General features: G+C 45.2%; 2 protein-coding genes across 5 annotated transcripts in view; one reads left to right on the forward strand and one right to left on the reverse strand.

The window, feature by feature from the left end:
* Positions 1-1,048: 1,048 nt before the first annotated feature.
* LOC112429005 (small ribosomal subunit protein uS14-like) lies at positions 1,049-25,013 on the reverse strand. Of its 2 annotated transcripts, XM_071093885.1 has the most exons (3): positions 24,705-25,013; positions 23,376-23,498; positions 1,049-1,283 (listed from the first exon to the last, which is right to left on the reverse strand). In XM_071093885.1, the coding sequence occupies exon 3, from the start codon at positions 1,262-1,264 to the stop codon at positions 1,094-1,096; it is 171 nt and encodes a 56-aa protein (XP_070949986.1). In that variant the 5' UTR covers positions 1,265-1,283; positions 23,376-23,498; positions 24,705-25,013; the 3' UTR covers positions 1,049-1,093. The 2 variants fall into 2 exon arrangements, 1 of the variants encoding a protein (XP_070949986.1); XR_011621560.1 differs by lacking the exons at positions 1,049-1,283; positions 23,376-23,498 and adding an exon at positions 24,238-24,461 and having other exon boundaries at positions 24,705-24,876.
* LOC105494953 (phosphoinositide-3-kinase regulatory subunit 3) overlaps positions 25,007-25,806 on the forward strand; it is a 97,145-nt gene continuing 96,345 nt past the window's right edge. Inside the window, exon 1 of one of the 3 annotated variants that reach the window (XM_071093854.1) lies at positions 25,007-25,260. Coding sequence is in view for 1 of the 3 variants with exons in the window: in XM_024796996.2 (XP_024652764.2) it covers positions 25,299-25,345 (47 nt within the window). In the remaining 2 variants the exon portion in view is untranslated. Of the gene's footprint in view, positions 25,346-25,806 lie in introns of all 3 variants that reach the window. The other 2 variants (XM_024796996.2, XM_071093853.1) reach the window with 2 other exon arrangements.

Consider the following 25,806-nt stretch of genomic DNA (forward strand, 5'->3'; position numbering starts at 1 on the left):
TGGGAGGCTGAGGTGGAAGGATGGCTTGAGCCCAGGAGGCAGAAGTTGCAGTGAGCTGAGATCACACCACTGCAATCCAGCCTGGGCGATAAAGCCAGACCTTGCCTCAAAATAAATAAATAGGAAAGCCAATCCAAACCTCAGGCCCTGGGATTTATGATTCTAGTTGCCTGAATCCATAGCAGCAACATCAGGATGATTGAGAGGCTTTGACCTTGAACATGGGTGATTGTTCTGTCACTTCCTATGTAATTTTCCTATTGACAGATAGAAGGAGTCCTGTGGGCAGACTTTGGAGTGAAAGAAATTGCAGGGGGTTGAGGAGCAGAAGACAATGATCATAATAGCCCAGCTGTGCATTTTTTAGCTTCAAGTGTTTTTGTTCACATTAGCTAATTAACTGACAGTTTGTCCAAGTGGAGCTGAGGGATGGTAGGAGACAGGGAACTCATGGCCGATCATGCTTCCAGGGTCTGGAGGGGACTGATAACGTGACTGCAGTACCAGGGCCAGAGTGTGTGTGTGGACAGCTAATGGACAGAAGCTAATTGACAGGCACTTGGGCCTGTGTGCATGATGGTCAGCTGGTTTGTCCACAACAGTGTGATAAATGCCCCATTCAGTCCACGAGCAGTCACGGCTCAGAGATACCCAGTCAGGCTCTGTTACTGATCTGATAACAAGTGCATGGGGTATTAGCTACTTCACCACAGACGTCGTCTCTGGAGAACTGTCTCTGTGTCCAGGAGACAGAATGAGATTCTTCAGGGTTAGAAATGTCACATATCTTTTTTTTTTTTTGAGACAGAGTCTCACTCTGTTGCCCAGGCTGGAGTACAGTGGCCCGATCTCGGCTCACTGCAACCTCGGACTCCGGGGTTCAAACGATTCTCCTGTCTGCCTCTGGGAGTAGCTGGGATTACAGGTGTGCGCCACCATGCTTGGCTAATTTTTGTATTTTTTGTAGAGACGAGGTTTCGCAATGTTGGCCAAGCTGACAATTTTTTTTTTCAAATATTTATTTTATGTACAAAGAGCTATCATGGTTTTTCATTGAGTAGATGCCCTGGATAATCTTTGGAAGGAAGATCATTTAGTCCAACTTAATGAAGACGATATCCTTCCTGTACTGACAGAAACACTGGCGGCACATATTGAGGCCATATTTCCGGATCAGACCGTGCCGGTTTGAACAGACGCGACAAGAGCGAGATCCCTGGCCGAATTTCCGTGGGTGGCTCCGGTACAATTGCTGGTGACCCATCTTGCTCTCAGGAGTGCAACTAGGTAAAAGGAAAAAGTGACAATTTTTTTTTTAAACAGGAAATTTTTGCATCAAAACCCAGCCAGCAGTGAATCCTATTATTCACTGTCTATGTTCTATGAGAAATACCAGGAAGAGCATGCACATTTATAGAAACGTGTATGCCAGCACAGCCCATAATAACTCAGTGGAGGCATCTATAGTTTCACATTTTAAGATACACTTTTTACAATTTATGCAAGTTAATTTTACTCTTTCTCATGTACATTACTATGGGTCTAAACCAGGGGTCAACAAACTTTTACTGTAAAGAGCCAGATAGTAAATATTTTAGGCCTTATGGACATATAATTTCTGTTATAAATACTGGGATCTGCCAGGCCTCCACAGACAATACATAAATGAATGAGCATGACTTTATTTATGGATATTGAAATTTGAATTTATATAATTTTCACAAGATATTATGCTTCTTGAGATTTTTTTCCCCATCATTAAAAAATGTAGATGTACCCATAACAATTAAATTAAAAAAAAAATTAGGCTGGGCATGGCAGCTTACACCTGTAATCTCAGCACTTTGGGAGGCCAAGGTGGGCAGACAGCTTGAGCCAAGGAGTTTAAGACCAGCCTGGGCAACTTGACAAAACCCCATCTCTACAAAAACAAACAAACAAAAAGTATAAAAATTAGCTGGTCATGGTGGCACGCACCTGTAGTCACAGCTACTCAGGGGGCTGAGGTGGAAGGATCACTTGAGCTTTGGTAGGTTGAGGCTGCATTGAGCTGAGATTGTGCCACTGCATTCCAGCCTGGGTGACAGAGCGAGACCTTGTCTCAAAAAAAAGAAAAAGAGAAAAGAAAAAGGAAACAAAAACGTGTGGAGCAGCATTCTAGGCACTGGCTATACAGAGATGTAAACCATATATCTGACTCCGCAGAATTTCCTGGTTTTGTTGTTGTTGTTGTTGTTTTGTTTTGTTTGTTTGTTTGTTTTTGAGACACAGTCTCCTCTGTCATCCAGGCTGGAGTGCATAGTATGATGATCATGGCTTACTGTAGCCTTGAACGCCTGGGCTCAAATGATTCTCCTACCTCAGCTTCTTGAGTAGTTGGGACCACCCACAGCTAATTTTTTGTATTTTTTGTAGAGATGGGGTTTCGCCATGTTACCTGGGCTGGTCTCTAACTCCTGGGTTCAAGCGATTCTCCCACCTTGGCCTCCCAAAGTGCAAGGATTTCAGGTATGAGTCACTGTGCCTGGGCAGAATTTATTTTCTAGGCGAAGTTATAGGCATTGAACAAAAGACATAAGTAAAGTTATTTTAGATTGTGATGCATCCTAGTAAGACATTAAAATAGGAATAAAAGTTAATGTGGAGAGGGCTTCTTTGGCTAGCACTGTAAGGGAAGGCCATTTTGAGGAGGTGAAATTTGGGCTGAGACCTGAATGAAGAGAAGGAGACAGTTATAGTGAAGATCTGGGGGAAAGAACATTCTAGGTAGAGGGAGAGCAGGTACCTATAAAGAACCTGAGGCCTATCAGATCCTGACAGATAAAAGGCTGAAGCAGATGTAAATGAGTGGTTGTGTGTTGGGAGGGTGAGGGTTAAAAGGAGATGAGGTAAGAGACAGGGGAGCTTCATAATGAGGCCTCCACTTATCTCTATTCTTCATTCCCTCAGTTCTGTCTCTCACACTTTACTTTCTAGGATTCTGAACTTAACTTTTCTTTTGAGACAGGTGTTGCTCTGTCACCCAGGCTGGAGTGCAGTGGCATGACTATGGCTCACTGCAGCCTTAACCTCCCAGACTCAAGCTATCCTCCCACCTCAGCCTCCCAAGTAGCTAGCACTACAGATGTGTACCACCACATCTGGTTATTTTTTTAATTTTTTTTGTGGAGTCGGGAGTCTCACTGTGTTGCCAGGGCTGGTCTCGAACTGCTGGACTCAAGCAATCTGCCCGCTTCAGCCTCCCAAAGTGCTGGGATTACAGGCATGCACCACCATGCTCAAGAGGATTCTGAAGTTTTCTGTTTTCCAAACAAGCTGTTCTTTTTTATATTCATGAGTTTTGCATAGGCCTCAAGCTGGAATGCATGGTTGTAACCACTGTCTCCTTCTTCCTTTCAGCAATAGAATTTCCCCGAGTTTTAACAGGGCCTACGTTTAGAGCTTCCTACCCAACCTGAACTACCTGCTTATTTCTGAGTTTCTTTATTACCTCATGGTACTTTATACGTCTATCATAGTTTTCCACTAGTTAAGCAGCACTGACTAGGAGTCTAAGTCATGCACTGTGTGATAAATAAGGAGTTTGTGGTTTAGAGGGAAAGACAGACATGTGGCAAATAATTGTGAATGGTGATAGTACACTCTCTGTGAGAAGTGAGTTGAGGGGAGTACAGACATCCTTCATTCTTCCTTTCTCCTCAACTCCCACATCCAATTCTAACAAGATGAAAAAGTCTGTATTGCCCAGATCTTGGGAAACACAATGGGAAAGAGAGGAGGAAGTCAGGTAGTATCAGGACAGCAGTTACAAGTCACACCAGCCTCAAGGAGGCAGATTCCAGCCCCACCAGCAGAGGCGGCAGCAGCCAGGACAGAAAACATTGTCCCCCTGGAAGCCAAAATAGGTTGCTGCTTGTGGTCACTATTGGAGATGCAGCAAGCTCCTGGGGGCCATCTGCCATAGAAGCTGAACAAGTAGTATGCTGGCAAGGTGACCAGCCATTCAAGAACTTACTCTCAACTCAAGAGGCCCTGGAGAAACTATTTAAAATGACTGAAGGACACTTTGAGGTAGGGCTAATTCCTACAAGTAGGAAAGTGGGTGCTTATCCTAGAGTAAGTTGGGTAAAAAAAGTTATTAAATAATATCTAATTTGGTAGTTACAGGCAAATGAGGCTGAGGATATGTGGATTATATTTTGAATCATTTTGAATCTTATTGAAGTTTATATCCATGCCATGGACTCATCATTACCTCTAAAAATAAAGCCAATTGATATTTAGTGCAAGGATGAAGATAACATTGGAAAATTTGCACGTGGAGGTAGATGTAGACTTCCAGAAGCCTCTAAGAATGGCGAGATTCAAAATAACTGTGAAAAAGAAAACCACATAAAGTTGAAAAGACTGTGCAAATTCTATTAAGTTCCTGAACAAATAAAGAGAGCCCAGCAAGGTCTTCAGGAGGGGGGACAACACAACCTTACTAAAGTTTGCTAAAGATGTTAATCAGCCTACAATCCAAGAGAGATACCAGGGAATGGAGTTGTTGTGTTAGATATGGTTAGACAAATCTCCATAAGAAAACAACCCAACAACCACCAGAATCATTGGCCTAGTTATTGGGGGAGAGGTGAAGGAAAGGCTATTTAGTTAATCTACAGACTTATGAGGATCTGAAAGTTGACGATATTTTTAGGAAAGGTCACCCCTAGCATGGGGAAATAGTGCTCTTGGCTGGGGTGCTCTGCTGAGATGCTGTGGGTGGTAGATGCCAGATATGGAGAAGTGATAGCAGAACCTCTTAGTCTGGCAAGGGGAATTTTGAAGCCTCAATATTAGTTGGCTGAGGGTTGAATGCTCTGACAAAACTAGCAGTGAGGAGGGTTTATAACCACAGGGATGTTCTGAATTTTTCTCTGTAGTATCAGAGGGTGACAGAAAAGATACTTCTGAACCAGGACTGAAGAAACTCTTATAGAAGGCAGAGGAAACAGGAGCTAGAGATTTGAACAGCATGAATCAGGTTTTCTGTATAATAGGTGAGTTTTAGGTCTGTTCCAGGATAAGACTTTGGGGAAAATTCCAGCTGCCAAACCCAGGGTAGTCTTTTAGATTCTTCTACTTTTTGAAACTAACATGAAAAATGGAGGAGGAGAGGCAGCTCCAGCTATGGAGTGGAGAAAACTCAATCAACTGAGGTGATTGTAGATACCCAGCAAGGACTCCAATGACTACTACACATGTGGACTTCATGGGACAGATGAAGGTCCTTTAGGTTTGGGGGAAAGAGGTATAACCATGGACACCTGTGAGCCCCTAAAAGGCAGAACACTGGAGAAGTTGGGGATGAGAAGGCTCCTGGCCAAGAAGAAATCCCAGCTATAGCATTCCTAAAGTTGAAGAGCACCAGGGAACAAGGAACCAGGAATGGGCCTGGAGCTTGAACTGTCTTTATTATTATTATTTGTAGAAATGGAGTCTTATTATGTTGCGCAGGCTGGTCTCAAACTCCTGGCTCAAGTGACCCTCCCACCTTGGCCTCTCAAAGTATTGGGATTACAGGTGTGAACCACTGTGCCTGGCTGGGGTTGAGCCGTCTTCAACCTGCACAAGAGGAGGCCTCTGCCAGGCAAAGATCCCATCTTTTTCCTGTGGAGGGATAATCCTAGAAAGAGTGCAGCCATAAAAACACCAACTCTCAAGAGGTGCTTAATGACAAATTCACAAGTAGCAAGCACCAAGCCACCTCCCATCACAAAAATGGAATGGATCAGATGTGGCTTTGGGACCAATTGTCAGGCTTGAGTTTCCTACAGGACTTGTGGAGATGAGGGAAGAGATGAAAAATATGTGGGTATATGTTGGCAATGTTCAGGAGAGGTAGGTACATTGGTGGGGATCAAGTCTAGACTCTTTGAAAAGTGTTTACCAGCGGCTGAGCACAGTTGCTCATGCCTGTAACCTTAGCACTTTGGGAGGCCGAGGTGGGTGGATCACCTGAGGTCAGGAGTTCGAGACCAGCCTGACCCACATAGTGAAACCTCGACTCTACTAAAAATACAAAAAATGTTAACTGGGCATGGTGGCGAATGCCTGTAATCCCAGTTACTCCTGAGGCTGAGGCAGGAGACTCGCTTGAACCTGGGAGGTGGAGGTTGCAGTGAGCTGAGATTGCGCCATTGCACACCAGCCTGGGCAACAAGAGCAAAACTCTGTCTCAATTAAAAAAAAAAAAAAAAGGGTTTACCAGAAGCATGCAGGAATAGAGTATCTAGGTATTTTATCCTTATCCAGATGTGGAAGCCACAGCAAAATAAAGGGAGGGAAGAGCCAATAATTCCCATTTTCTCTGCTTCCACTCTGAGATCTCTAACTTAAAGTTTTAATTTGGGGGATTCCCCAAAATTCAAAAAGTAGAAAGAGAAGTTGCCATGGAAGGACCAAACCAGGAGTAGAGTTTTCTCTCTCCAAGAATGGGACTTAGTATAATGGGCTTTGGGTGAGTAGCATAAGTTAAATGATGGGAAACCCAGACTCTTTAGAAAATGGCACAGAAAGTCTGTGTTATCTTAGATTGATGATTTTTGAAATCACCTTAAAGATGTACTGATTGACTGCATTAACTCTGGATTCTATATCCTATATATTCCCCTTTGTGATAGTAAAGGGAAAAAATCAGGTAATATCTGAGTTTGTGTGGATTTCCTGGTTCTCAATAGACATTCCACAATAGCCCAGCACACTGTGTTCCACATACAGGATAGCTTAGCCACTTCCTATGGAGTCAGTTGTTTCCAGCAATGAACGTCAGAGAAGGTATTATAATATCCCTACAACTGCATAAGAGGACATAAACAGAGGGGATTTTATCTGTCTTGTATAGGTCATCAATATGAAGGGATGGGGATTTCAGGAGTCCATGCTGTTACCAGAAAGGGGTTTCGATCCAGACCCCAAAAGGGGATTCTTGGATTTCGTGCAAAGAGCTAGTGATTAAGGGCATTATCTCTGGATAATGGAAGCTGTCTTACTTTATTAAGAAAGTAAAGGGATAAAAGAATGGCTACTCCATAGACAGAGCAGCAGTATGTGCTGCTTGACTGAGTATACTTATAGTTATTTCTTGATTATGTGCTAAATAAGGAGTGGATTATTCTTGAGTTTACAGGGATTTCCTGGAAATCTTCCTTTTAGAACATATAGGGTAACTTCTCGGCTGGGTGCAGTGGCTTATGCCTGTAATCCCAGCATTTTGGGAGGCCGAGGCAGGTGGATCCCTTGAGGTCAAGAGTTTGAGATCAGCCTGGCCAACTTGGCGAAACCCTGCCTCTGCTAAAAGTATAAAAAATAGCTGGGCATGGTGGCGCATGCCTGTAGTCCCAGCTACTTGGGAGGCTGAGGCAAGAGAATTGCTTGAACCCAGCAGGCTGCAGTGAGCCGAAATCGCACCACTGCATTCCAGCCTGGGTGACAAAGCAAGACTCAGTCTCAAACAAAAACAAAAACCAAAACCACACACACACAAAGAACATATAGGGTAACTTCTGGATGTTGCCATGGTATTTGTAAACTGTTATGGCACTGCTGGGAGTGTCTTTTTTTTTTTTTTTTTGAGACGGAGTCTTGCTCTGTTGCCCAGGCTGGAGTGCAGTGGCACAATCTTGGCTTACTGCAACCTCTGCCTCCTGGGTTCATGCCATTCTCCTGCCTCAGCCTCTCAAGTAATTGGGATTACAGGCACCTGCCATCATGCCATAATTTTTGTATTTTTCTAAAGACGGGGGTTTCACCATGTTGCCCAGGCTGGTCTTGAACTGACTTCAGGTGATCCATCCCCCTCAGCCTCCCAAAGTGCTGGGATTACTTGTGCCCAGCTGGGAGTATCTTTTAGCATGCTAATACATTACAATTAGCATATAATGAGCAGTGAGGGACCAGAGGTCATTTTTGTAGCCATCTTGGTTTTGATGGGTTTTGGCCAGCTTCTTTACTACATCCTGTTTTATCAGTGGAGTCTTTGTGACCTGTGTCTTGTGCTGCCCTCCTGTCTCATCCTATGACTAAGAATCCCCTCCTGGGGATGCAGCCCAGCTGGTCTCAGCCTAATTTCACCCAGCCCCTATTTAAGATGGAGTTGCTCTGGTTTCAATGCTTAAAGATTGATGGAGAAAGTAATTTATCATTTGATTTGATCTGGAGGCATTTTTTTCATTTATATATTCATTCTCTATCTATTCATGTCTCTCTCTGTCTCCAAAATCTTGGAGGAGCACCAACAATGGCTCTTCAAGAGTAGTAAATATGTTTTCTTCTGCTCAGATTTTCTTTGAGAAGTCCTCTTCTCCAATTCTCAATCTCTGTAGCTTGAGTGCAGCTGATCCCTGGGTGGCTACATGACCTAGGCCTGGCCAATTAAAACATTCCACCTAACTGGACTCTAATTGGTTCAGGAGTAAGCATGTGATCCAAGTTAGGCTGATGAGCCTCAACTCCAGAACTTCACAGTTATGTGGAGAAACTTGCACGCTGCTGGACAGAGTTGCTAATTGGATGCAATGTAACCCTGGAACTGCCTGACAGAATCCTTGTGACCTCTTGGGAAACAACAGAGTGAAGGAGAACTGGGAACGAGTCTGGTTCTTGCTAATATTGTCTGGTTCTTGCTAACATTGTTTGAGCACCTCCACTCAGCTGTTCCTGAAGCGAGACTACCCCTTTATTTGTCTTAAGCTAGTTTTCTGTCACTTGTAACTGAAAAGTCATGCTAACACAACAGTGATACTGGACCATATGGAAGACTTGAGCCTGAAGTTGTTCCTTTACAGCTTCAGTAAATTTGCTTGATCTCATTAAAAGGTGTAATATCACCAAGGGGGTAAGCACAGGCCATGAGAAGATCTCCATTATTAACACTGGTCACTCTTCATCAACCTTTTTTTTTTTTTTTTTTTTTTTTTGAGATGGAGTCTCGCTCTGTCGCCCAGGCTGGCGTGCATAGTGGTGTGATCTCAGCTCACTGCAAGCTCCGCCTCCTGGGTTCACGCCATTCTCCTGCCTCAGCCTCCCGAGTAGCTGGGACTATAGGCGCCCGCCACCACGCCCAGCTAATTTTTTGCATTTTTAGTAGAGACGGAGTTTCACTGTGTTAGACAGGATGGTCTCGATCTCCTGACCTCGTGATCCGCCCGCCTCGGCCTCCCAAAGTGCTGGGATTACAGGCGTGAGCCACCGCGCCCGGCCTCTTCATCAACTTTTGAACATTAGAAACATTCATAATGTTTATGAAAAACTCTTCCAGGATTGCAAAATTCTTTAGTGTTTTAACTTGGCATTATCAGTGCAGACCCAGGGCACCAATTTAGAAGTCAGCTTAAAATCCAGAAGGAAGTCAATTTTCTTACTCCCTTGAACCTGTTTGAGAATTCAGTGCCTTGATAGTTTTGGTGAGCTACTTGGATGAAGCTTGTCCTTGCAATTGCTGATCAAAATGGATGTTTGGAGGGCATCAGCATAAGGTATATGTTAGAAAAGTGAAGAAGAGGCTGGGCGTGGTGGCTCACGCCTGTAATCCCAGCACTTTGGGAGGCTGAGACGGGCGGATCATGAGGTCAGGAGATCGAGACCATCCTGGCTAACACTGTGAAACCCCGTCTCTACTAAAAATACAAAAAATTAGCCGGGCATGGTGGCAGGCACCTGTAGTCCCAGCTACTCGGGAGGCTGAGGCAGGAGAATGGCATGAACCCGGGGGGCGGAGCTTGCAGTGAGTGGAGATCACGCCCCTGCACTCCAGCCTGGGCGACAGAGCGAGACTTGGTCTCAAAAAAAAAAAAAAAGAAAGTGAAGAAGAGTGAAAGTCTCTTGTTTTCGTTAGCACAAATTTGTCTGATAGTGAGGTGCAGCACTATTTTAAAAAACAGTTCTGTCCGGGCACCGTGGCTCACGCCTGTGATCTCAGCACTTTGGGAGGCCAAGGAGGGCAGATCACGAAGTCAGGAGATCGAGACCATCCTGGCAAACATGGTGAAACCCTATCTCTACTAAAAATACAAAAAATTAGCCGGGTGAAAATTAGCTGGGCGTGGTGGCGGATGTCTATAGTCCCAGCTACTTGGGAGGCTGAAGCAGGAGAATGGTGTGAACCCCGGAGGTGGAGGTTGCAGTGAGCCGAGATCACGCCACTGCATTCCAGCCTGGGTGACAGAGTGATACTCCATCTCAAAAAAAACAAAAACAAAAACAAACAAAAATGGAGTTCCTGGACTGGCGTGGTGGCTCACACCTATAATCGCAGCACTTTGGGAAGCTGAGGTGGGTGGATCACTTGAGGTCAGGAGTTCAAGACCAGACTGGCCAACATGGTGAAATCCCGTCTCTACTAAAAATACAAAAATTAGCTGGGCCCTGTGGCAGGCAGCTGTAGTCCCAACTACAGGCTGAGGCAGGAGAATTGCTTGAACCTCGGAGCACGGGGTTGCAGTGAGCCGAGATCACGTCACTGTACTCCAGAGCCTGGACGACAGAGTGAGATTCCATCTCAAAAAATAAATAAAATAAAATAAAATAAAATAAAGTAAAAAACAGAGTTCTGCTTCAAAAGTAGGAAATCACAGGTAAGTTCTGAGAAAGCAGGAGTGTCAGGTGCCAGATTACCCTCCCTCCAGCCCCTGCCCATTTGTTTCCCAGTGCTAGGCTGGTTGCTTCTAGTACAGGCCACTATAGGTCTGTGAGGGTGCAGATATTTTCTCTTCGCTGGTATACTCAGGCCACTCAGAGTGAGGCTGTGAGGCAGGTCTAGCAGGAAGCTCCTGTCTGTCTGGAATATCATGCTCATGGTGGCATTTAACTGTGTGGTCCATGGCAGATCATTACTACCCTAACCATGAGTATAGAATTGGAGAGAGGAGAGATGGGCAGGGCCAAAACTTTGTGTGTGTGTGTGTGTGTGTGTGTGTGTGTGTGTGTATGTGTGTGTGTGTGAAGAGTTGGAGGGGAGGGGAGCTGTCCCTAAAATACTCAAGGCTTCCCAAGGGAGAGAACTGGAGCCTGGAGCCTCCTCCAAGGGAGATAGCTTCAAGACCTGATCGATGGGGTTGTAGGGAACATTTGACATTTTTGGCTGCCTAGCATCTGAACACCCTTCCCATTTTGGAGGACTTCCAAATCAGATGGGATGCAGGGCCCATAAACTCTGATATGATATTGAGTATGTTGCCAGAAGATGCATGAATAAAATAAAGTGTGATTTTTAGAGTTTGGGGCTGCCTATTAAGTTCAAAATCTCTAATTGGAGGTATAATGTATAGACTGAAAGTGGGTGAGGAAAGTCACAGTGATTGACCAAAATAATTTACCACTGATAGCAGAATCCATGAAAAAAGCTGCATCCCTGCTTCTGTCGCATTTGGTCAGTATTAGAGTTCACAAGGAAGCCCTCTTCCAGGTACTACTCTAGAATCTTTGGGGAGCAGAGAGAAAACTGGACAGTGGTTCAGAGGGTAAAGGGAACTTAGGACTCTTGGGCTGCAAGTAACAGAATGTAGTTGGAGTCTCCTTAAATAAATAATACATTTATATAAGCAGCCCCATTAGACATGAAAAAGAGGGACTCCTGCCCTGGGTTCCATGTCTAGAGGGCCCTGCTTTGGCTCTTCTCTTCTCTCTTCATAGGATGAGAAATCCATAGAGCCAAGGGTGCTTCTCCACCCAGATAAGTATTCCACTTATCTCCCCTCCCTGTTCTCAACTATGATTAATATCCTGAGTCCTGGAATTCTCTGCCCAAATGGACTTTAGCCTGTTTCTAGGAACCGCATGGGTTTTTTCTCTGGATCTGTTCTCCTAAGGACAGCACTGTCAGTATCAGCACCTTTAGACCGAAGAGGTGGTCAAGGGACAGCTATTTGTAAGGAGATTGCTATGGTTTGTATGTGGTTTATTCCCATCAAAACTCATGTTGAAAATTGATCCCCAACGTGACAGTGTTGGGAGGTAGGGACTAGTGGGAGGTGTTTGGGTCATGGAGGAGGATGGGTCACAAATATATTAATGCCCTCCTGTAGGGGTGAGTGAGGTCTTGATCTCATGGGAATAGATGAGTTAAAAGAGCCTTGTTTCCTTGGTTTCTTTCTCTTGCATCCTCTCACCATATGATCTCTGAACATGCCAGCTCCCCTTCCACTCTGCACCATGAATGGAAGCAGCATGAGGCTCTCACCAGATGTGGCTGTTCAACTTTGGACTTTTCCAGCCAACAGAATCATGAGTCTATATATATATATATATATATATATATATATATATATATATATATATATTTTTTTTTTTTTTTTTTTAAATTATCCAGCCTTGGCTGGGCGCAGTGGCTCATGCCTGTAATCCCAGCACTTTGGGAGGCTGAGGTGGGCTGATCACAAGGTCAGGAGGTCGAAACCATCCTGGCTAACAAGGTGAAACCCCGTCTCTACTAAAAATACAAAAACAATTAGCCTGGAGTGGTGGTGGGCACCTGTAGTCCCAGCTACTCAGGAGGCTGAGGCAGGAGAATGGCATGGACCCGGGAGGCGGAGCTTGCAGTGAGCCAATATCACACCACTGTACTCCAGCCTGGGCAACAGAGCGAGATTCCGTCTCAGAAAAAAAAAAAAATTATCCAGCCTCAGGTATTCTGTTATAGCATCACAAAATGGACTAAGACAGGGATGGATGGAAGGAGCTTGGACATGTATACAAAGACTCCCTTGACAGTCTCACAGTGTAGGATAGAGCCAAGGGTAGGAAGAGAAAGGGGTCAGTTCTCTCCCTCCCATCTCCCCAACGTTTTGTCAGAACTCTAACGATCTGTGAATTCTAAATTTCAACCCAGACTTCCTCTTCTTCTTCTTCTTCTTTTTTTTTTTTTGAGATGGAGTTTCGTTTTTGTTGCCCAGGCTGGAGTGCAGTGGCGCAATCTCTGCTCACTGCAACCTCCACCTTCTGGGTTTAAGTGATTCTCCTGCCTCAGCCTCCTGAGTAGCTGGTATTACAGGCATGCACCACCACACCTGGCTAATTTTGTATTTTTAGTAGAGATGGGGTTTCTCCATGTTGGTCAGGCTGGTCTCAAACTCCCGACCTCAGTGATCCACCCACCTTGGCCTCCCAAAGTGCTAGGATTACAGGCGTGAGCCATGGCGCCCAGCCTTAACCCAGTCTTCTGAGTTTGCATGAAGATATATTTGGCAAGATAGGAGAATTGAGGTGTTTTTTTTGTTTTTGTTTTTTTTGTTTTTTTTTTGAGACAGAGTCTCTGTCTGTTGCCAGGCTGGAGTGCAGTGGCACAATCTCGGCTCACTGCAACCTCCACCTCCCAGGTTCAAGTGATTCTCCTGCCTCAGCCTCCCAAGTAGCTGGGACTACAGGTGCATGCCACCATGCCCAGCTAATTTTTGTATTCTTAGTAGAGATGGAGTTTCACCAGGTTGACCAGAATGGTCTCAATCTCTTGACCTTATGATCTGCCCACCTTGGCCTCCCAAAGTGCTGGGATTACAGGCATGAGCCACCACACCTGGCCGAGGATTGAGTATTTTTTATTTAGTGGTTGACCTGATTGGTAACTTTCAAGTATTTTGACATATGGTATATGGCCCTCCATTTATATTCTTGTTCTGGGTCCTGCAAATGTTAGGCGTAGGCCTGACCTTAGTATAGGAACCAAGCTGGGCCTTAAGAAGCTCTATACTCAGGAAATTGATTACTGCTCATATTCTTTCCATTCGTCACCCCAGGTCCTTTCAGAGCGTTTATTTCATCCTTTCTTGGCTTTCTGAACACTAGCTTCCTTTGCAACTCAGGCTTCAGGGTGAACATGGCCATAATAGCTCCAGAGATTGATTCTATGTTATAGGTCCAAACCCCTGAAGAGCCTAGATCTTGTTTTGGGTACTATTTCCAAATATTTGTGAAAGAAACTCTAATCAATTCAGCCTGAGCCCTATCAACTATGGCCAGGGACACAGTCATGTACAAATTGAGAAGGGGGACATCATGGTGAACTGGCCAGAGGTACTAAAAAGTATCCACTACAATGATAGATAGCAGAGACTGGGAAAGGGGGTGTGGGTGGGAAGAGGGGATGAAGAAAAGCTGGTTAACAGTGAGATAGAAACTATAAGTTCTAATATTCAGTAGCAGAGTAGAGATACAAGTATTATGTATTTCAAAGTAGCTAGAAGAGAAGACTTGAAATGTTCCCAACACATAAAAATGATAAATACTCAAGGTGATCAGGCACAGCAGCTCACATCCATAATCTCAGAACTTTGGGAGGCCGAAGCGGGAGGATTGCTTGAGTCCAGGAATTTGATACTGGCCTGGGCAACATAGTGAGACCCTGTCTCTACAAAAAAAAATTTTTTTCTTAGTTAGCTGGGCATGGTGGCATATGCCTATAGTCCCAGCTACTGGCACTGAAGGGTGGGGGTGGTGGTGGGGAGGGCAGAGGTAGGGGGATCACTTGAGCTTATGAGGTCGAGGTCGAGGCTGCAGTGAGCTGTGGTTACACCACTGCACTCCAGCCTGGGCGACACAGTGAGACTCTGGCTCAAAAACAAACAAACAAAAAAAGCCAAGAAAACACTCAACGTGATGGATACACCAAATACCCTGACTTGATCATCTCACATTGTATATATGTAAAAAAAAAATCACATGTACCTCAAAAATATGTAAAGTATTGTGTATCAATTTAAAAAAAAAAACATAAAAAAGGTATGTACTACAATGGAGCAACTGACTGACCAGGCTGGGTCGTTGATCCACTCACACCCTTAGGCCTTAACCTATTAGCAGTGCTCTTAGAACTAGCTGATCTACACAGTGAGGTCCTGGAAATGGATAAATCACATGCAGAAGCAAAGGAGAAAAATACTACCAATGAAGGGAGAGAGTCTCTACAAGAAAGGCTGTAATTTCATTATTGAGTGGCCTGTTCTTTAGGGTGGGGACATGCTGGTTACCTAACTACTCATCAAGTGTGCCTTGTCTACCTCCTAAGCATCTCTCGCATCTACGCAAATCTACACAGGACTCTTGATCATTTGCCCACGTTGTTGCAACAATGTTTTCCAAGTCTTCAAAGTTTGCCCCTTCAATCCATTTTGCAATCTGATGATTCTCAAATGCAAATCTGATCACAACACTCCTCGGCGTAAAACTCTTAAACTCCCCCCATTGCTTGAGCATAAAGTACACATTCCTATCTTGACTTACAAGCCTCTTCATGCTTACACTGTAGCTTCATCCTCATCATCCTTTACCTCCTTTAACATTAGGCCAGCCTGCAATTACTTTCAATGTCCTCAAAGAGCCATGTGCTCTCCTCTGGGGCTTTGTACATGCTTTCTTCCTGTCTGGCCTATATTTTCATCTGGCCCTGTCACCTAACTAGAAAAGGAACTAGCTCAGATATGATGATTTTGAAGCATTTGTGTGGCATCCAGTAGGCATTTGGATAGACAGGAGAGGGGCTAGGACTGGTTTTAGCAGGCTGAAGAGGGTGCCATCCAGAGGTCTTATCTGGTGATCAGCTTTCAACTCCAGGAAAGACATGCTTCTTCAGAATGGAAGGTAAGGAAGCAAGAAAGGGTACAGCTTTATAGGCTTTTGAAGGGATGAATGAAAGAAAGGGAGTATTATGCCTGTTGGTTTCTTTTTTTTTTTTTTTGAGACAGAGTCTCACCCTGTCGCCCAGGCTGGAGTGCCGTGGAAGGATCTCAGCTCACTGCAAGCTCCGCCTCCTGGGTTTACGCCATTCTCCTGCCTCAGCCTCCCGAGTAGCTGGGACTACAGGCGCCCGCCACCTCGCCCGGCTAGCTTTTTTTTGTATTTTTTAGTAGAGACGGGGTTTCACCGTGTTAGCCAGGATGGTCTCGAACTCCTGACCTCGTGATCCGCCCGTCTCGGCCTCCCAAAGTGCTAGGATTACAGGCTTGAGCCACCGCGCCTGGCTGCCTGTTGGTTTCTGTTAAGTAAAAGGCGAGGTCACATTTACTTATCTGATGGTGGAAGGTAGTCACTTGAGGTGAGTAGTGAAGGTTTGGAATATCAGAATAAGCAGATACAGGATGAGCCAAAGGAATCTCAATTATGACCAGAGACAAGCCCAGAGCTAAGTTGGTAAACTTGGTTTTTCTTTACCTAAGCCCAACTGCCTGGGCATAAGAGCAAAAGTAGACTGTTCTTTTGGTCTGGGATTTGGCTTTGGCTGGCTGACTCTTTTGGAAAGACAGGAGAGAGACAGTTGATGACACTGGGAGAAAATGGTTAAAAAGATTCACGTCAGGATTAGGTTTCTGGTTTCTAGGACTAGAGCTAGTCTATGACAAAGTTTCATAGGTCTGAGTACTATATTTAATGTGACTTACAGTCATTTATTGGGAAAGATGATCTTTTATTCTAAAATTATATCATCTCTACATCTTGATTTTAAAATGTGCCTGAAGGATGGGCATGGTGGCTCATGCCTATAATACCAGCACTTTGGGAGGCCAAAGCGGGCGGATCACCTGAGGTCAGGAGTTCAAGACCAGCCTGGCCAAGATGGTGAAAACCAGTCTTCACAAAATACAAAAATTAGCTGGGCGTGGTGGCAGGTGCCTGTAATCCCAGCTACTCGGGAGACTGAGGCAGAGAATCGCTTGAACCCGGGAGGCGGAAGGTTGCAGTGAGCTGAGATCATGCCACTGTACTCCATCCTGGGCGACAGAGTGAGACTCTGTCTCAAAAATAAATAAAATGAAATAAAATGTGTTTGAAAAAAATTAAATGATAGTGGTTGTATCATTTCCTAGGGCTGCCATAATGAATTACCTCAAACTAGGTAGCTTAAAACAACAGAAATCTTTCAGAAATCTCATGCCTGTAATCCCGGCACTTTGGGAGGCCAAGGTGGGACCACCCCTTGAGCATAGGAGTTCAAGACCAGCCTGGGAAGCAGTGAGACCTCGTTTCTACAAAAAAGGAAAAAATTAGCCAGGTGCAGTGGTGCACACCTGTGGTTCCAGTTACTCAGGAGGCTGAGGTGGGAGGACTGCTTGAGCCTGGCAGTTCAAGGCTCCAGTAAGCTGTGAACATGACACTGCATTCCAGACTGAGTGACAGAGCAAGACTCTCTCAAAACAAACAAACAAGTTTATTCTCTCACAATTTTGGAGGCCAGTAGTCCAAAACACGGTGTTGACACGGTTGGTTTCTTCTGAGGTTCTGAAGGAGAATCCACTCCATGTTTTTCTCTTAGTTTCTGGTGGTTGCAAGCAATTCTTAGTGTTCCTTGCCTTATAGATATATCACTCCAATCTCTTATTACTGTCTTCACATTGCCTTCTCATTTATGTCTATGTCTCCAATCTCCCTCTGTTTTTCTTATAAGGATACACTGATCATTAGATCTAGGATCCACCTTAAATCCAGGATGATCTTATCTCAGGATCTTTAATTTAATTATATCTGCAAAGACCCTCTTCCAAATAAGGTCACATTCAGAGCTTCCAGCGCTTAGGAGTTGGATATATCTTTTTTCGGTATCACTATTCAGCTCATTAAAGTAGTATTAGTGGTAATTTTTTCCCAATGTCTGTGCTTGGCCAGGAAAAAAAAAATGGTGGGGGTTGGGGTAGGTCAAAGAGAGTCATCTATTAGAGTTAAGATTTCAGAGAGGGGGCAGGGTATGGTGGCTCATGGCTGTAATCCCAGCACATGGGAGGCTGAGGCAGGAGGATAGCTTGAGGCCAGGAGTTTCAGGCCAGCCTGGGCAACATAGGGAGACCCTGTCTCTACAAAAAATAAAAGTGAAAAATTAGCCAGGCAGGGTGGTGTGCACCTGTGGTCCCAGCTACTCGGGATTCTGAGGCAGGAGGATTGCTTGAACCCAGGAGGTCAAGGCTGCAGTGGGCCATGATCACACCAGTGCATTCCAGCTTGGGTGACAGAGTGAGACACCGTTCCTCTCACCCCTCAAAAAAATTTCAGATGGGAAGTAGTTCATAGGTATGACAGATTTGTCTGGTTCTTGTCTGCAGGGTCCTGGGAAACTCAGCAGAAACACTAACCACATGCCCTTATGTCAGGGTAGGATACTGAGCTAGATTCCTCCATCATCTTGGAAAAGAAAATATGATCCAAGTGGTATGTGTAAGTTGTATTTAGGGAACAAAGTCAGAAGTCAATGCTGCAAGAACTGAATCACTGAGGACTGTGAGGTTAATACTCAGCAGTCGAGGATGCCAGGAAGAAGCTGAGAAAGAATGTAAGGCTGTTGAAGAGGAAAGACGAGGAGGATAGATACTCTCTTGTCCTGATCTTACAGTCTCAGGGAGAGTTAGTTAGTTTAGAAGCATATGGGTAAGGCTGGGCACAGTGGCACATGCCTGTAATCCCAGCAATTTGGTAGGCCGAGGTGGGTGAATCCCCTGAGGTCAGGAGTTCAAGACCAGCCTGGCCAACACGGTGAAGCCCCGTCTCTACTAAAAATAGAAAAAATCAGCTGGGGGTGGTGGTGGGCACCTGTAATCCCAGCTTCTCAAGAGCTGAGGCAGGAGAATTGCTTGAACCAGGGAGGCAGAGGTTCCAGTGAGCCGAGATCATGCCATTGCATTCCAGCCTGGGCAGCAGGAGTGAAACTCCGTCTCAAAAAAAAAAGAAAAAGAAGTACATGGGTCAGCAAAACTGTTCTCATAAGTCTCCCTTAGTAGATGGTGGGTTCATAAAGGCCGAAATAATGTCTTACTGAGTACTCAGCAAAAGATCTGACCCATGGGAGGGACTCAGTTGAATTAAACTGAAAGACCTTGTCATTTTGAGCTGTTCTTCCTGTTTACCATTAACATTTAATTAATCTACTTTAGGCACAATTATCATATTGCATATTTGGTATATGTGATGACCAATTATATTTTTTGTTGATTTGAAAATATATTGCTTTTGAACATATATCCCATGACATAATTTAGAATTTCACACACTGACATCAAGAGGGGAGAAATAAGGTCCTGAATGAAGTTTGGGGAATAGTAGTGATCTTCACTGAAGGTCTCCTTTCCAAGAAAGTGTAAGATGAGCAGAGTAGAAGGTAGCCTCTACCGCTGGAAGAAAATCACTGTAATTTTATCATTTTCAATCAAATGCTCAAAGCTGAGGACACAAACGATCATGTTCATGCCTTCTACATTCCATGTTTGTACTTTCTTACCTAAGTGGTGATCTTTAAACCCTAGAAGTCACACCATTTTCCCAGATTTCAAGAATGATGCCCCTGCAGAAGTGTTTGGGGAGGCTGCAGGACTTTGATTTTGAGACAAGGTCTCACTCTGTGCCCAGGCTGGGAGCAGTGGCGCAATCTTGGCTCATTGCAGCCTTGACTTTCCAGGCTAAAGTGGTCCTCTGGCTTCAGCCTCCCAAGTAGCTGGGACTACAGGAGCACACCACCATACCTAGCTGATTTTTAAATTTTTTTGTAGAGATGGGGATCTCCAGCTGTTGCTCAGGCTGGTCTTGAACGCCTGAGCTCAAACGATCCTCCTGCCTCAGCCTCCCAAAGTGTTAGGATTACGAGCGTGAGCCACCATGCCTGGTCTTTTTATCTTTTTAAACCAAAATTGTCCAGTACGGGAACTGGATTGATACTGTCCTCTAACAATGAAACGTAAAAATGGTTTTTAGATTTGAGACCTGTGGAATTACAGGGCAATTATTGGACATTCCAGAAAGAAGGCATAAACTACAAGTTGCTCAAAACTATTGAAATAATGACCACAGGAAGTGAGCATGCTTTAAAGCCCTATATGGTGTTATATTTCAGAAAAAAGCTGAGCTGGAAAATGAAACCAGTTTCTCTTCTAGCTGATGCATTTTCCTGAATTTCCTACAAACTGTTTGGAATTTTGCAAACAATTCACAGCTGATAAAATAAAAGGGCAGCGGAACTCAGTGTCTGTGGTGAAGACCCTGGGGCAGCCAGCGGGAGGGAAAGGTCATTGTCTGCCCCTCTTGGTTCCTGTAGCCAAAAAAACTGTACAAGTTTTTGGTTTTCTTTTTGTCCTTTTAAATAAACGGAAGTCAGCTGAAGACCTACAGAAAGGATTACTAGGCTACTTTGAACTTAGACTCCCCAGAGCCTTCTTGGAGAGTTTACTTGCACTTTTGCTTATTCGCTTGAGGAATATTCATTGGCTACCCACTGTGTGCCAGGCCTTGGGCTGGGCATTGATGGTTAAAGGACCATGAGGAACCACTGTTGTCCAACATGAGGAACTCTAAAGAGTGATAGGAGAGAGACAGAGACCTGGAAGCAAACACTTTGAACATGGTGTGCCAAGGGCTATGCAGAGGCCAGCACAGGGGGCTGTGTGAGCACACTGTGTAAGATCAGATGCAGAGAAGTAGGAGTTGCCACTTTTTAGTGGAATCAGCTTTCAACAAAACTTTTTCAGGCTTAGAGTTAATTATGTGAATTGCAAAAACTTAGAAGTAAAGGACCAGACATTTAAAGCAGGTGCATGCAAGTTTGGGGCAGCCAAATGTTACCTCTTCCAGGAAGCTTCTACTCACCCGCACATGGTTAGAGATCATCACTGTCTTTGGGGCTCCCCCAACACTTCGTCAAATTCTTGATTATAGTGCTTATCGTGCCTTTATTTATTCCTTTGTTGGTCCCTCCTCTATGAATTCTGGACTCAATGTTAGGGACTCAGTCTTACTCACTTTTGTATCCTCAGTGTTTGGCAGCATCAACAAACATTTGCTAAGTGAATGAATGGGAGAGGATGGCTGTGTGGTGTAGTGGGAAAGGCAAGGAACTGGTAGTCAGGACATGGGGCTCTAATCCTGGCTCTGCTACTAGTGGCTGCATGACTTTGAACAAATCCCCTCATTGCTCTGGGTCTCAATTTCCTCATCTGTAAAATGAGAATAAAAATACAGCTTTCCACCCCAAGGTTATGGAGATTAAATGAGGTAACAGAGCTTCACCAGCTGCCTGCCCTGTTTGTGCCCTGTCCTCCTGAAACAGCCTGGACTATTGTTCCTGCCATTTGGATCTAATTTGTGCTCTCTCCCCTGGTGAGAACTGAGCTGAAATCTGTTGCCTTGTTGGAGGGGACGTTTGCAGCAATGGCATACATATCATCCAGTTGGCCCTGTGTTACTAGAAGGGCAGACATCAAAAGTGAGGAGGATGTCAAGCTAGAGAGATTTGCTTTTTTTGTGACCCCTAAACCTAAAGGAGGACCCAAAGCGGGAAGAGTGAGACAGAGCAGATCTACATCACATGCTGAGGTGTATAAGTGAGGCCTCAAACATTGTCCCCAAAGCCCTGGAATTTAGCAGCATCTAGGGGAATGCCACTTTAATGAAGTCTACTCATTCATATAATGTCATAATTTCTCAGTGCCTTGGGTTAAATGATTAACTCTATCATGGGTATTCAAGTGCTAAGAAAGATGAGGAGAGGTAAAAAATTGCAAATGCCAAATACGAGGAATAACATTTGGAAAAAATGGAAAATCACGATTTTAGACACAGATGTCTCAAGAGATGACTATCAATTTCCAGGTGAGATGTCTTTCCAGAAGATCCACTAACATTGTTCTTTGTACATTGTAGAGGCAAACTTTTCCATCAAAACTTGACATATCTTCTACTTACAAGTCATGCGTCTTGTAAATCTGTTGTGTCTGGGGAGGCCCTAAAATCTGCAACTGATAATTTGTAGTGCTTTCTGGGAGTCGCATTTGTTAAGCGAGTTTATTTAATTGCATGGACTGGGCCTTATCACAAGACAAGAGGTCAAAGGAAGATGGTAAGAGAAGAAAAAGAAGGTATTGAGGTCAGAAGAATCCCTACCCAAAGGCTAATGTCAGTCCTGGTGCTAATGCTAGTGACCTTAAAAAAAAAAAAAAAAAAAAAAAAAAAAAAAAAAAAGGTACATTTCCATTTTGCAAGGCTTTTTTTTGTTTGTTTGTTGTTGAGACTGAGTCTTGCCCTGTCGCCCAGGCTGAAGTGCAATGGCGCGATCTTGGCTCACTGCAACCTCTGCCTCCTGCGTTCAAACGATTCTCCTGCCTCAGCCTCCCGAGTAGCTGGGATTACAAGCGCCTGCCAACACGCCCAGCTAATTTTTATATTTTTACTAAAGACGGAGTTTCACCATGTTGGCCAGGCTGGTCTCAAACTCCTGACCTCGTGATCTGCCCACCTCAGCCTCCCAAACTGCTGGGATTACAGGCATGAGCCACCATGCCCGGCCCCATTTTGCAAGGCTTTTAAAAAAATATTGTGTGCTCAGATGGCACCTTTAATCATGAAGAACTTCTGGCTGAGTTCCAGACTGATTCTGCTGGCACAGAGAACTCTGAGATCATACCCTATATTCAGAGCACAGAAGAAATATTTCATCCATCTCTGAAATAAAGAGGAAGAAATGAAGCATATTTGAACAGTTGCAGAACAAAACCATACCAGGGTGAAAAGTGAAGGGCATCCTAGCCATTTGGAGTTACAGAAAAGTACTATTAATTCTAAATACTTAAGTGGCATATTTTTTCATTCTAAGTGTTTCACTATAAACTAAGCAGCTTGCATAAATCTATTTCATAGACACATAAATGAAGGCAGATTTCATGTTTTACCTAAGACTACTTTAAGTTAAAAAAAGAAAGGGAGAGGGCAAAGGAAAACAAGCAGCTCCCAAAGTAGCAGGTTGTGACCCAGGAGTTTGAGTACTTACAGCTGAATTTAATCCACACCCAGGCCAAATATAATTCTCCAACTTGGAAGTGGTCCAGGACACCCGAGCTAACATTTTTTACCTTTGCCAAAGAGCCTGGGGCAGTTTGGTGACAAGCAATCACAACCTCACTTCTATTTCTCAACTGAAAGACCAGAATCATCTGACAGGTGCTTTCCTCATGGCAGGGCACTGGTTTAAGCTCAAGGACTAAGAAGGTTTGCTTCCCCTTGATTCATCATTGCCTCTTGCATCACTTATTCTCTGGAGATCTATTCACAGGTCTATTTAAATTGGAGAGTTGGGTCATACAATTTTGGGTGGGAAGACTGAATCACAGCTTTACTCCATGTGTCAGCCTTGACCACTTGATTATATATTGTGCTTCGACTTCACTCCATCACTGAAAGCCTTAGCTATGGGAAAAGCCTGGGTGATTGCTCTGTGTATCAGAAACTGAAACCCCACCACTAAATGCTAAAAAGTGGTCCAAGCAAAAGGTGCTGTGGAAATCTGAAAGCCATTATCTTTTCTACACTTCCTCTCTCTTCACCCTCATTTTGTTTGGGAATGCATATGAACACTTGTGAACAAAAATAAACTAACCCACCCTTGACAGATTGTTCTGTCTTTGAGTTATCAAACTTGAGTACTTCTGGCTCCCACATATACTGAAGTAGAGATTGCTGGGAAGGCAGCCATAAATTAGAGTTGATCTTCCAGCATCTTCTACCTGTAAGGAATGGTTCAGGAAATTATAATTAATGAGTCCTGCCCCAAAGTTGAAATCATATTTGGATTTCAGAAATAATAAGAAAGCATATAAGAATCCTGGTGTGTTTTCTTAGCTCAACCATGTCCATCCATACTTTCTGGCCCTTTTTAACAAGTTACTCTATACCCAGTCCGTATACATTTTGACTGTCTGCTCTCAGGAACTGTCTCAACTCAGGGCACCTTTAAGGAAGGCAGAACCACCTTAGGAGGTAGAGGGTGAAACGTGGCAACTCTTCCACAGGTGAATCAATATAGCAGACATGCTCAGGGTAGGAGGTTTTGCTAGGGCTTCAATCAGGTTGTCAACTCAAACACAATGGGCTTTGTTACTTCTGTATAAAGAGGAAATGGAGCAGTTTTTGGCCTCCTCAGACTGTATTGTAGGGTATACAGGATGGCAATTCCAGGCACAATCTTCAGGAGACACAAATCTGCTTTTAGCTATTCAGTGTTCCCCAGCAAGTTAATTAGCTGTTTCTGAAATGCATGGAAATATTCAGCATTTTCATAGTGAAGCCAATCTCCCAGATTTAAGCTTTGGGGGTGGGAATGAGTACGTGAGGAAGGGGGTCTGTCAGGGAAACAGAATAGAGCCCTTTTGGTGAGAGATCCCAACACCTGTGATTTATCTTAGAAATTACACATGCACTGTAATTCCAATACTTTTTTTTTAAATTTTTTTTTTTTTTTTTGGTTTGAGCACTCCAGCTGGAGGGCTTGCTGACACCTCTCACTATCTTAGGCATGGGGAGTTACCTCTGGGTTCAAAAGTCCTTGGGTTGCAAGCACAGAGGAACTGCGAAATGCCTCCCTCAGAAATGCCCAACTGCGTAAGGGCAGAAGCAGGGAGTGGGCTCAGGTAGCAGCCAAGAAGGTTGCAGGAGCCAGGGGCACATCCTCTCCCTGAGCGGTAAGGTTCCTGCAAGTGGGGTTTGGGGACCATTGCTTTGACAACTTGTCAAGGGTGCGGGGAGGGCTGTCCCAGCAAGGTGAAGGAGTCTGTAGGGAAGGTGTCTGCCCGGAGACCTCCTAAAGAGCAGAAGATCGCGCACCCCGCCAACTGACAGTACGCGCCCCTTCTGTATCCGCTCCCCTCCCCCGCGGCCAGTCTCCGGGCAGAGGCGTCTCACGCCAGCAGGTCCTCCCTGGCTCCTCTCCTTACTAGTCCGAGCGGACCGAGCCTCAGCGGGAGCCCCGCCTGTCTCCAGGCAGCTTGAGGCCCCGAGCGCTCGCCCAGCCTGTCAGTAACCGCCGTTTGCGTTTTCTTCCTTTCTTTCTTTCTTTTTTTTCTCTTCTTTTCTTTTCCCCTTCTGCCTTTGTCCCGCTTAGTAACTGGGCTCTGACCAATCGCCGCCTTACCGGCCGGCGCCGGCTCTCTCCTGATTGGCCCGCTTGGGGCGCGCAGCCGTCTCCCGCTCCTTCGCAGGAGCAAGGCAGACAAAAGACGCAGGCTCCAGGCTCCGGCAACCGGCCTCAGCCAATCACCACCCACCTTGCCTCTCTTCCCTCGCCCCGCTCCCTCCCCGCCTGGCTCGCGTGCTCCCGGCACTGACTCCTGGAGTGCGGCCAGCGCCCGGGCCGTACCATTCTGATTGAGGCTGGGGGAGAGGGCGGATGGCTGATTGGGGAGCCGAAGCCTAGAGAGCGGTGGGGAGACGTGAAAGTCGAGATGGAGGGCAGCTTTTTGAAAGTGTTCTCAGGCACCTGACAGAATCGCGGTACTTCGAGGCGGGACAGCGTGGAAGAGGCGGTAGTGATGCCTGCTTTTACCCCTCCAGGCGCGGTTGGGTGGCGCCTCAGCGGGTGGGCAGCGTGGGGCGGGGAGGGTGTCCCCTCCGCGCCGTTAAAATAAAACTCTAGTGGCTGGAGTCGGGGGAAAGCGTGAGGGCAGTCGGTGCAGGCGGGTTGCTTCTTATACCCCAGCGGGAGCGCCCAGAGAAGCCGAACTGACTGGACTTTTCTGGCCGGCCCCATTCCCGAGGCTGGGGCAGCTTCGGTTCCGAGCCCGACCGGAGAGGAGCCGGAGTCCCGGCCCCTGCGGGGTTCGCTCTCTGCAGACCAGTGGGACCCCGAAACTTGAACGCAATCTCCAGCCCCCTTTTTTGCCTTCCTTTGTCACTTTCCCGGCTTTCTCCCAACGTGTTCTTTTTTTCCTCTTCATTCTCCCCCCGAAGGACACAAAAGTGGCTTCCGCGGAAAGATTTGGAGGCGGTGGGAGCTTTTCTCTCCAGAGAGCGACTGTGTAGAAAGGATTTTTGGGAAGC

Source organism: Macaca nemestrina, chromosome 1, assembly GCF_043159975.1.
Source record: "Macaca nemestrina isolate mMacNem1 chromosome 1, mMacNem.hap1, whole genome shotgun sequence".
NCBI classification, from domain to species: Eukaryota; Metazoa; Chordata; class Mammalia; order Primates; family Cercopithecidae; genus Macaca; species Macaca nemestrina.

Excerpts from the sequence above, each read along its gene's own strand:
- LOC112429005 (XM_071093885.1), bottom strand. The coding sequence starts at position 1,264 with ATGGGTCACCAGCAATTGTACCGGAGCCACCCACGGAAATTCGGCCAG.